At 40.9% G+C, this 12,358-nt stretch overlaps 1 protein-coding gene across 2 annotated transcripts in view; it reads left to right on the top strand.

The window, feature by feature from the left end:
- Positions 1–12,358, top strand: part of LOC110162786 (DENN/MADD domain containing 1B) — a 378,748-nt gene that overhangs the window by 71,796 nt on the left and 294,594 nt on the right. For both annotated transcript variants that reach the window (XM_055165337.1, XM_020927684.2), the window contains exon 3: positions 10,571–10,614. In XM_055165337.1, coding sequence (XP_055021312.1) covers positions 10,571–10,614 — 44 coding nt within the window. The remainder of the gene's footprint in view (positions 1–10,570; positions 10,615–12,358) is intronic.

Raw genomic sequence — 12,358 nt, 5'->3', positions numbered from 1 at the left:
ATTGTACAGTGTTACTGGGGCAACCTGTCAGTCAGATCAGGACTAACTTCAGCTTGAGGATGTGACTTATTGTGCATGTTTTGGATTGATGGGGGAATTTTTCAACATTAAGTCAAATAGAAACAAAGCTGAAATAGAAATGGAGCTGGATGTGGCTTGTGGGTTCCATTTATACTTACATGTCCGTCTATGGCTTTAATAAACTCATCCAAACCACTTTATTTCTACAGCACATTTCATTAACTAAACAGTTTCCAAAGCGCTGCACAATACAGACAAAACATATCCAATACAAATATATGATAAAAATAAAATATTTAAGTCCACTAGACCTCGTTAAGACAATAAAACTAGTAAAGCGAGCAAGAATACCAATGAATAATAAAAATTAAAAAAAACATAAAAATAAATAAAAGACACAGAGGACCACACAACTCTCACTGGAAACTGCATTTCCCATGATGCCCTCTGTCTTCAGGGAATATGTCAAGGGGGATGAGTTCACATTCACATAGTTCTGTCCGGTCCCTCCTCTCTCTGGACCTTCAGCCTTTCTCTTCACACGTAGAGTAATCCTCAGACCCTAACCACTGGCCCCTGTCACATTTACACCTCTCGATCTCCTCTCGTACGCACTGAAAATGAGAGCCCTCCAACCTGCCGAGGTGATTTCAATTCCATTTTCACCCATTGGATCTGTTTACGCTGAAGGAGCTCATCTCGCCATTTCAACTGTCACCGGTGTCACTAAAGCGACCTGCTTTTGGACCGTCTGCAAAAACTCTTTATAGAATCTGTCAAAACTGTAGAAAATAACAATAAACACATTTGGAATTCACAGCCTCACGGTTTAACCTGGGAATAAGAGTGCAGATGGACCCGGGGACGCAGGGGCCCCGAGTCGAGATACAGTAGAAGAAGTTTCACTGTAAATATTTTGCATTGTGTTTCTTATTGACATTTCAGCTGCATAATACGAAGAGGGCTGAGTAATGTGATGATGAAACTTAAACATCTCAAAATAAAAGTTCAAGTTTAAGAGTTTGTGAAAGTTCAAAGTGAAATCCATCACTGAAACTTTACTTTTCTTTTCTAATTTAATGATGCACTATGTAACTTGTTGGTTGGGGATCCATCACCTGCTTGTTTCTATGGAGATGTCACTGCTCTGCTTGAAATGTTCCACAGTGTGACATTAAACAGCTCTACTTTATATTTATTCAATTACAGGTGGTTTTATAGCTCAAAAATACCTAGAAAAACAGACATTCTGACTGTGAGTGAGGTCGCCTCTCCACAGATCTGACCTGTAACTTGGTCTAGTTTGGTCTCCATGAGAAAGGTTTAAACATTCCAGACAAAGCAATAACATCTCCATGGAGATAAACATTTGACGGAGCCTCCACCAAAAAAGTTAGTCAATGCACCTTTGAAAAGAGATCATTTTACTCTTGTGTGTGAAACATAGAATTGTCAAAAGAATCGGAAATCTGATTCCAGTCGATTCTAAAACTAGTTTCTAAACTAGATTCTCATTTTTCTCAGGTATCGATACTAAAAAACAAGGTTCCTTCTCTTTTTCACTGATAAAATTTCTAAATTTTCCATGATTTTTTCATGACCTAAAGTGAATTTTCCATCACTTTACAGCACCTACATGTGCAGACTTGATCAAACCTTTAAGACTAAATATGAAACATTTACTCTTTCCACTCACATTATGGTTTGGGATTATAGTTTTTGAACATTCAAAATCCTGTCAGTGCATTTATTGTCGTCTCTTTTAAACAAAAGGTGCAGACGTTCACAAATAATCAGAATAGACTCATAAGAACTTAACAGAACTCTGGATTGAATGAAAGAGATACTAAAATCCCATGACTTTTCCAAAAAATTCATTGAATTTACAAAATTCCATGACTTTTTAGGCCTGGAAAATGACATTTTCAATTTCCATGACTTTTCCGGGGATTTCCATGACCGTTGGAACCCTGTAAAAAAGTCCCATTGACAAGACAGAAATGAGGCTTTCCTAAGTGTCTTTAGAATGATCTAGATCTGGAAGAGCACATAGACTAGTCCAGTGGCCCCCAACCTTTTTTGCGCCACAGACCAGTTTTATGTCCGACACTGTTTCGTGGACTGAAGGTGGGGCGGCACTCTTTTCCTGACAATATTTTCAGGACAGTATTTTCACGGACCTGCAACATATGGGAGGAGACGCAGTCCGCATGGTTTAGTACTGGTTAAATCCTGTTTTAGTCTTGGTTTTAGACCTGGTTTAGATCTGGTTTAGACCTGGTTTAGACCTCATTAAGGCCTGATTTTAGTCCTGGTTTAGACCTCATTAAGACCTGATTTTAGTCTTGGTTTTAGACTTGGTTTAGATCTGGTTTAGACCTGGTTTAGACCTCATTAAGACCTGATTTTAGTCCTTGTTTTAGACCTGGTTTAGACCTCATTAACACCTGATTTTAGTTTTGGTTTTAGACCTGGTTTAGACCTCATTAAGACCTGATTTTAGTTTTGGTTTTAGACCTGGTTTAGACCTCATTAAGACCTGATTTTAGTCCTTGTTTTAGACCTGGTTTAGACCTCATTAACACCTGATTTTAGTCCTGGTTTTAGACCTGGTTTAGACCTCATTAAGACCTGATTTTAGTCCTTGTTTTAGACCTGGTTTAGACCTCATTAACACCTGATTTTAGTCCTTGTTTTAGACCTGGTTTAGACCTCATTAAGACCTGATTTTAGTCCTGGTTTTAGACCTGGTTTACACCTCATTAAGACCTGATTTTAGTCCTGGTTTTAGACCTCTGGGGGGTTCACACTTTCGTGGCCCTGTACCAAATGACCCATGGCCCGGTACCGGTCCACGGCCCGAGGGTTGAGGACATCTGGACTAGTGTGCACCCATGGACCACTATGAAACCTACCTGGACTCTGAGGATTACACACATAAAAGGACACATGGAATAGAAAAGAAAAAACTACCATTTAATGTTGAGAATCACATTCTATTGTCTAAAGAAAGAGTTTTTGTTTTTTATTATTATCATGGTATCAGAATCAGTTTTGAGAATCAGGTCTATTCCTTGGTATCAAAATCCAGAGACAAAACTGTAGTACATGGACATTGAGCAACAGAAATGCGTAAATAAACCAACCCTGTACAGTTTAAACTTTTCTAATAACAACAGATGCTTGAGAGTCTCTTGTTTTGGTGTGTTTTATTAAATGTTCATTGCTCCTGTAGTCTGTGCGGAACAGTGCTTCTGGATGTGAATGGTAATTAAGGGCAGTCTTGGAGGTGGCTCAGTGGGACCTTGTTTTGGATGTGTCCCGGTGACATTTTTGCCCCCCGGCCGCTCGGCAGGGGTCCCCTTCACCCCCGTAACCTTCACCTCTCCCTGCCCCACGCCCCCCCTGTGCGCCCCCTCCTGTCCACCCCACAGCACTGCCCCCTCCTGTCCAGCGCCAGGCCAGCGTCTGCGGGGAGATCAAGTATTAAAGAGGCGAAGAGGGGAGGGAGTATGAGAGGGGAGGGTGGGAATGGCCTCGGACTACAGATTTTTGATTCGATTAAAGGGTCTGTTCCAGATTTCTTTCCATGTATTTGAGTGCGGTTCTGCCTGGCCTCAGTACAGATATATTATAAAATCAGCTCTTGAGGTCAGAATAAGTCGGCTGTGTCCTGTCTGCATCTGATTATGAAGAGGTCTATTGTCAAATGATCTGATTCTGATTCTGAAGTGCACTGTAGCATCCTAGTCAGCTTTACTGTCACAGTAAAACTCAGTGGGACTCAGGCTAACGCTGTGGTCTCTGAGGGCTGTGAGAAGAGCTTAGAAGTATAAGAAAAGTGAGCAAAAACTTTGGACCAGTGCAAACCATTTCATAAGTAATTTTGTTTTTCATATTTTTAAAAAAGGAAAAATTAGGTCCAGCATTTCCATCCACAATTTTCAGATTGTTTTCCCAGTAAATGGCCCCTCCTCTTCCCCTCACCTGGCTCCTCCCCCTCACCTCACCTGGCTCTTCACCTTCCCTCACCTAGCTCCTCCCTTTACTCCTCCTCTCACCTTTCTCCTCCCTTCACCTGGTTCCTCATCATTCCTCACCTGGGTCCTCCCCTCACCTTTCTCCTCCCCTTACCTGGCTCCTCCCATTACCTGGCTCCTCCCTTCACCTGGCACCTCCCCTCACTTAGCTCCTCCCCTCACCTGGCTCCTCCGTTTACCTGGTACCTCCCCTCACTTAGCTCCTCCCCTCACCTGGCTCCTCCCATCCCCTTTCTCCTCTCCTCACCTGGCTCCTCCCCTCACCTGACTCCTCCCCTCACCTGGCTCCCCCCCCCCCCACCTGGCTCCTCCAGTCCCCTGGCTCCTACCTTCACCTGGCTCCTCCCCTCACCTGGTTATTCCCCGTCCCTCCCCTGGCTCCTCCCCTCCCCTGGCTCCTCCCCTCACCTGGTTCCTCCCCTTCCCTGGCTCCTCCCCTCATCTTGTTTCTCCCCTCACCTGGCTTCTTCCCTCCCTCACCTGTGCTCCAGTCTTTTTTATGTCAGAGCAAAGCTGGCTCACACTGACATAGACAATAAAATAAATAAATAGGGACAAGATCTCGTGCTACAAGATCTTCACAAGAAACTGATCTTGTGAGATTTTCCCCTGAATTTACCTTTGGCTTGGATTAAAAAAAAAAAAAAAAAAGTTAAGAGCTGGTGAGTTATACAGTTTGAGAAAGTGTAGTTCCAAAATGCAGGACTACCAGAACATTAAAGGATCACATCACATTTTTCACCATTCAAAAGATGTGATACTTTGGCTTGAATTGAAACTCAAAGGTCATTTCTGCTTCGCTCGTGGATGCTGTGATGACCCGAGTGTTTTGCGTGAGTTGTTTCCAGGTCAGTGTGACGTGTAAGAGGTCGGTGAAGTTCAGATAAATACTAAAATGTTGATGGTAAAAGTTCCCTGTTTGGTTTCCTCTGAAGCAGCAGTGTCCGTGTTTACCTGTTGAACACACTGTCCTGGTGCGAGCGGCAGGTGCAGAGCTGCGAGCGGCAGGTGCAGACAGGTCCTGGGGTTTGTTTGTGTGTGTGATGTGGGAGAGATGCTCGTCCTGCTGCTTCTCTGCATGTTCTGCTGCTCCCCCTCTGCTCCCTGTTCACACCCAGACCCTCATCTCTCGAAAACTCTCCCCTCACTCTCTCCTCCTCCTCTCCCCTCATCTCTCGCTCCTCTCTCCTCCTCTCCTCAAAACCTCCTCTCTCTCCTCTCCTCTCTCCTCACCTCCTCCTCTCCTCTCCGCCTTCCCTCTCCTCCTCTCCTGAAAAACTCCTCTCTTTTTCTCTTCCTCCCCTCTCCCCCTCTCCTCATAACCTCCTCTCTTTCTCTCCTCCTCTCCTCTCTCACCCTATCCTCCTAATCTCCTCCTAGCCTGTCCTCTCATCCCTCTCTTCTTCTCCTCTCTCTCTTCTCCTAACCTTCTCTCCCCTCTCTTTCTCTTTCCCCCTAACCCCCTCACCCCTCTCTCTCCTCTCTCATTTACTTCTCCTCGTCTTCTCCTAAACTCTCTCCATCTCCCCTCTCACCCCTTTCCCCTCATCTCACCTCTATCTCCTCTCCCTCTCTCCTCCTCTCTCCTCCTCTCCTCTCTCTCTCTCTCTCTGTTCCAGTCCAGGTTGAGTCTTGACCTTGGAATAGAAGATCCGTGTTTATGACGTGCAGAGATGTTCTGCCCGGGTTTGAGGGGAGAAGAAAAGAATAACTTAAAAATAATAATAAAAAAACAAACAAACTTCTTAATCTCATAGTATTTCTGAGTAGGTCCCAAAATAATGGGCTAATAAAGGGCTTTTGAAATGAGGAAAGTTGCATTATACATCAAGACTCTTGTAATTTGGTTTCCCTTTTAAAAGGGAAAAAAGATGTTGATATTTGAATATTGATAAACACAGAAATAAATAAAAATGAAAAAAACTGAAGATACAAACTCAGAAAACAGTGAAAATAATGATTCAGCTTTATTCCTCACCTCTCTTAAAGTGGTCAATTTAAAGTGCAGCATCTCATCCACATTATCCATAGAAATTGTTCGTTGCAAATAATTACACCGGTCCACAAAACAGCTCTACAGGCCAGTTTCATTGTTATTAAAAGCCTGCGTTGCTGCTGGGAAATATTTTGGTCGGAGGCAAGAAACAGGATAGTGGTTAAACACAGTGTGTAACCTCATGTATTTATCCCTGATAATGGTAAATTCCTGCTGCATTATCAGATGCACAAATGGAAACACGGAAGAAGGAAAACGTCTTTTTCATATTCTGAGTGAAAAGAACCACTAACGGTGAATTAAATGACTTTCAAACATCCGCAGAGCAAACGTAGAAGATCCTAACAAACCGTGGACTCCAACAAGTTCAGACCGCATATGTTGGGCTCATTTCGTCACAATTTTGTGCATTTTTGTTAAATAAATTATTTTTATGTGTTAATAATCAATACATTTTAAGGCGAAATGTGTCGTCTTTTTGACAGGAGAGCCACATTGTGATCTGAATCATATGGACTACAAACCACAACTGAATTTGGGACACAAATACCAGAACAACAAGGTCACGCTCAAACGATTGCTGAATCTCTTCAAAAGACAAAACAAAAGATTCCGTAGCGACGTAGCAACAGTTTCTGATAAATCCCAGGATGAAATTACCACATGTACTTCACATCCGATCCTAACTTAGAATCCACAGTTTCTCACCAAAACTCAGAGCCACAAACCAGCTTGAACGAACCTGCTGAAAAAAGTGTTCAGACTGATGGAAACAGAATACAAAAAAGACATTTTCCTTCTTCCGTGCTTCTATTTGTGCATCCGATAATGCAGCAGGAATTTACCATTATCAGGGATAAATACGCGAGGTTACGCACTGTGTTTGACCGCTATCCTGTTTCTTGCTGCCGACTAAAATATTTCCCAGCATGCAACGTGGGCTTTTAATAACAATGACGTCAGCTGAAACTCGCCTATAAATCCAGTTTAAAAGTAAAAAGGTGGGAGTAGTTCCTCACGTGTGTCTGTTTACATCCACACAGCGCTCGGATCGAGCTGAAGTTACAGATTGTCCACTTTAATTAGACTTTATCTCCAATCTTTGATGCTTTAAAAATCATATATCTGAAGCTCCACATTTCCCAAATAATAATAAAACACATTTCACAAATAATAATAAAACTGTTTTGACTTGTATCTAAACTAGAAGTGCAAAGTCTGATCTTTGAACACTTCAGAGTCTCAGAGCGATTGGTTTTACTGGAGGAAACAGCTGATGCGATCTCACTCACAGATTTATATCCTGTGTCCCTCAGACTGATTCCACTGCAGTCTGTCAGACTGGAGATTTCAAATCTCATCAGATTCTTCTCATGTTTGTGGTGTGAGCTTTTTGTCCCACATTTAAAAATCGTTTAAGACAGAAAAATCCTGGAGTGTGTGTCGGCCTTTATTGTGAGCAGGTTCACCTCTCCACAGATCTGACATGTTACTGGTGTTTAATGCTGTGCTGTTTAACACTGAAGGCACAGCAGCAGCATCTCCATGGAGACGAGCAGCTGTGACCTTGCGCCTGAAAAGTTACATAGCACACCTTTCATTTTTGTGTCTAACTAAGTGTCATTTTTTGCTTTGTATAATCATTTTTCAGTCTGTACGTTGGCATAAAAATATTGCTGTCCTCAGGGTCATTTTTGTCTCTCACCTCAACTTCCAAGCCAATCCTGTTTTCTTCACATCTGCACAATCAGCAAACTCTCCTCTCCTGCCCTGATCTTGAAAAACTCATCCACTCATCTTCTCGTCTAGACTATTGCAGCTCCCACCTCATCTCCTCACTGGTTTAACATCGACACATGACCATGTTTGACTTCTCTTCCCTGGCTCCTGTGGGTTTTAGAATCAATTTGAACATTTTAACTGATCACTTTTAACGCTTTTAAGTTTTGCACAAAGTTACTAAAGATGTAACTACATCCAAATTTCTCTGTACGATATTTTCAAGATATGCAGCTCACGGTACGATATTTATTGAGATATTTTGTAGAGGCTGACACTTTTTCCTTTAAAAATATCTTGACAAGTCTTTGGTTCTGTCATACACTAAAGATTTAAGATTTAAAAGTGCTTAATAAGAGATTTCATCGTGTAAACTGGACTGAAACAGAGCAAAGCATCATGGTCTATGTAGTTCCCTCTGTTTCTTTTAGCTCATTTTGCCCCATAACAACTCATTTATTTTTATTTCATTTCATTTATTTATTTGTTTGAGCCAGGTACAACAAAATTGAAAAACAATAACAAATATAGTGATATGTTCATGAACAGATTTGGAACCTGGTGCTCAAAAGGAGGAGGATGAAGTTAAAAAAAAAAAAAAAAGAAAAACTTATGGAGTTCTACCCCAATTGTTTTCATATAATCACAATCATATTTATTTTTTTATATCACCTTTGGAGTGCATTTGCAAAAATATACCCACATATATACAAAAACATATCCACACATACATACATACATATCCATGCACACGCACATGTACACACATATATATATATATATATATATATACATAGAGATCCAGTACATATACTCATGGGTCTGGTCAAGTGGTAACGGAGGGAAACAGGGGCAGATTTTTGACATTCAAATGTCTCTTATTCAGAAACTAGAGGAACTATTGAAATAAGTAAAGTATCAGAATGTAGGAAAGAGTTACACTCCAACAGGGTCAAGTTAAACCTGTGATATTCTTTCAAGTTGTTGACAAAAAATTTAAAAACTCATGTCGGTAACGGAGGAAATGAAATATGCAGCACTTTTTGGTCAATAAATCCAAACAGTGATAACTCTTGGTTCTCACTTCCATATCCTTAACAAACTGGTTTGAATATTTGCTTCATATAGTTTTCTACCATATGGTACAAGATTAGGTTGAAAAACCTCTTACTTTTTGACTCATGAGATTTTTTATTAAGAAAGGTCATGGTAACGGAGGGAAAAGTAACGGAGGGAAAATTGTGCAAACAAGTAGAAGGTGCAGGATTTTACATCATTTGTCAACTTTTTCTTCCAAATACTTTAATATTACTTCAAAATGAAAGGAAACTATTTCTATAAAATATGTCAGTCCTTCCAAGCAAATTTTTATCATTTTAAATACTTTTTTTTTTTTTTAAATCCTGTCCCTTCATCAACAGTTCAAAGATGGAATAACACAAGATATGATGAAATACATCCATTTATTTACATGATTTGCAGGTCTTTGAAATTTGGGAAATAATTTTTGTTCCATGTTTCATACATGGTCTGTTTAAAACATATGGAACTTTAGAACCAAAAATGGTACAGAAAAAAGGTCAACAGTTTCATAAACTAGAGTACATATGTATCTGTTCAATACAGTTTTATATCAGATGAATTCACTTGAATTTTTGGCCTTGCTGCTGCTTGACCGGGCCCATATATATAAATGTTCATACACATATGCATAACACACATATACACACATGCAGAAACATATTTTCGTTTATGGTCATACAAACTATAATGTTATCTTAGGCACAAAGTTTATCATTTATGATCGTACAAAATAAATAGTAATGAGAATGAAAAATTTAGGGATTTTTTGTTTTTGTTTATGATGTTTTTTGTTTATCCTGACAAGTTACATTTTAGAACTTTTAAGCCTATATGAGCCTCCCGCAGCCGCAGATCCTCAGGCAGGTTCCCAAGTCCAGGCTCCGGACGAAGGTGATGGAGTCTTTTCAGTTCGCACCATCAGGAGCATCTTTTAAATCACCTCTTAAGACAAATTTTTATCAGTTGGCCTTAATTTCACAGTTTTTACTTGATTTTATGTCTGATTTATTTTGATTCAGTTTTATTAATAGATTTATTGAATTGTTTGTATCATTGTCTGCTTTTGTGCTTTCTGAATGCCATTTTTATTGTCATTTAAAAGTGCTTTATAAATAAAAAAAAAAAAAAAAAAAAAAAGTAATACCTTGAATGCTTTTTACTTTCTTTTTTAAACAAATGACATAGAACCCGAAATGCCCATCACAGCTCGTCAGCTCCTCGCGTAATCCTTTATTTTGTCTGATCATCTTTGTGTAACTCTCCTCATTTGTGACTCGTAAATCTCCAGTATGTGTATCTTTTATTTTGTCTGATAATCTCTGTGCATCTCGTCGTTTGTATCTCCTGATCTGCAGTATCTGTATTTATAGCACATACAATAATCTCCATTTAAGCTCGTGGAAAACACAATAGCGCGGTACAAACGTGGAGCGGGTGTGAGTGTGTGTGTGTTCAAACGCACATGATCTGGTGTGTAATGTGTGCGGGAGGAGGTGGCATTTGCATATTGGCAGCGCAGTGGCGGGCTGCCGTCTCGTGCCCCCTCCCCTCTCATTAATATGTATGTGCGTGGAGCTGGCGAACGCGCAGCTCGCCAACGCCGCGCTCTGGTTCTCGCTGATTAATGCTGTCTGTCAATTTACCTCCGCAGATCCCTCTCTTCTGTGGAGCTTCCCCCAGGACGTCCAAGACCAGGTCTGTGCCAGCAGCCAGTCTTCCACTTCTCTACTCCTCTGCTCTTCTGCTGCTCTCGTCCTCTGCTCCTTCTCTCCTCCGCTTCTCTCCTCCTCTCTGCTTCTGCTCCTCTCCTCTGCTCCTCCTTTCTTCTTCGGCTCCTCTCCTCCTCTGCTTCTCTCCTCTTCTGCTCCTCCTTTCCTCCTCTGCCTCTCTCTTTCTTTACTTCTCTAATTGTCTGCTCCTCCTTTCCTCTTCTGCTCCTCTCCTCGTTCTCTCCTCTTCTGCTCCTCCTTTCCTTTAGTCCTCTGCTTCTCTCTTTCTTTATTTCTCTCCTCTTCTGCTCCTTCTTTCCTCTTCTACTCCTCTCCTCCTCCGCCATCTCTCCTCTGCTCCTTCTTTCCTCTTCTACTCCTCTCTTCCTCCGCCTCCTCTCCTTTGCTTCTTCTCTCCTCTTCTGCTCCTTCTTTCCTCTTCTCCACTGCTACTTCTCTCCTCTTCTCCTCTTCTCTCCTTCGTTGCTCTTCTCTTCTGCTCATTCTCTCCCCCTCTTCTCCTCTCCTCTGCTTCTCTGCCCCCCCTCGTCTGCTCCTTGTTTCATCCTCTGTTCCTCTCCTCCTCTGCTCTTCTGCTCGACTCCTCTCTTCCTCTCCTCCTGTTCTTTACCCCTCTCCTTCTCTTCTTCCCTCCTGTGCGCCTCTTTTTTCTTCTCCCTCTCCTCCTCTGTTCCTCTCTCCCTCTCCTCTGCTGCTCTTCTCTCCATTCACACTTGCACAAAGTTGTCAAAAGTATCAAGAATCAGATCCTAATCGAGACTAAAAGTATCAAAACTAGATCCTCATTTTTCACAGGTATCGATACTACAAAAGTCCCACTGACAAGACAGAAATGAAGCTTTCCTGAAAAACACTTTTTTAATGAAACATAAGAACAATACAAAAGAAAAAAATAAATAAATAAAATACACACACAAAAATACACTTCATGAATAAATTAAACATTTTTGACCTTTAAATATCATCATTTCATATCTTGGGCAAGTTGCGATTTGATATAATCACAAAAAAATAAAAACAAATGTATCAATACCTGTGTTTCCTTTAAAGGTGCTTTGTGTAACTTTACTGGTTGAGGGTCACCTGTTTGTTTCTATGGATACATCATTGCTCTGCCTGAAATGTTCCACAGTGTGACATTAAACAGCTCTACTTTACATTTATTCAATTACAGATGGTTTTATAACTTAGAAATACCTCGAAAAACAGACGTTCTGACTGTGAGCAGAGTCGCCTCTCCACAGACTAGACCTGCAGTTTGGTCCAGTTTGGTCTCCATGAAGATACAAAGGTTTAAAGTCATACTGTGGAACATTCCAGACAAAGCAATAACAATATCTCCATGGAGAAAAGCATTTGACGGAGCCTCGGGTAGAAAAGTGTGTCCTGTAAATGTTCATCTTAACCCTCTACATGACTCTACTGTTTTTTATTTTGAGATTTAGTCTGTAAATCAAGATGGCAACAGGTTTGATTGACCGATTCTGCAGTTTCGACTCGTACAAAGAGATTCTTGGATTCTTTTCAAAGTGTTTTTTTTTTCCCCCGATGTGAATTTCTCTGAGCTCAGTGTTACAAATCAGATCAAAATCGTTTTAATTGTCAGATAAATTACAATTACATCTTTTCTTCTTACTGTCTTCCCACACCAAACCATCAGACACATTACCCATCATGCTTCACTTCCTCTTGCTTACCCCCCCCCCCCC

This window comes from Boleophthalmus pectinirostris, unplaced genomic scaffold (genome assembly GCF_026225935.1).
Source record: "Boleophthalmus pectinirostris isolate CB_2022bp ecotype Guang Dong unplaced genomic scaffold, ASM2622593v1 HiC_scaffold_7, whole genome shotgun sequence".
Lineage (NCBI taxonomy): Eukaryota > Metazoa > Chordata > Actinopteri > Gobiiformes > Gobiidae > Boleophthalmus > Boleophthalmus pectinirostris.
The sequence above is the reverse complement of the archived record's forward strand: the minus strand, read 5'-3'. Positions and strand labels throughout refer to the sequence as shown.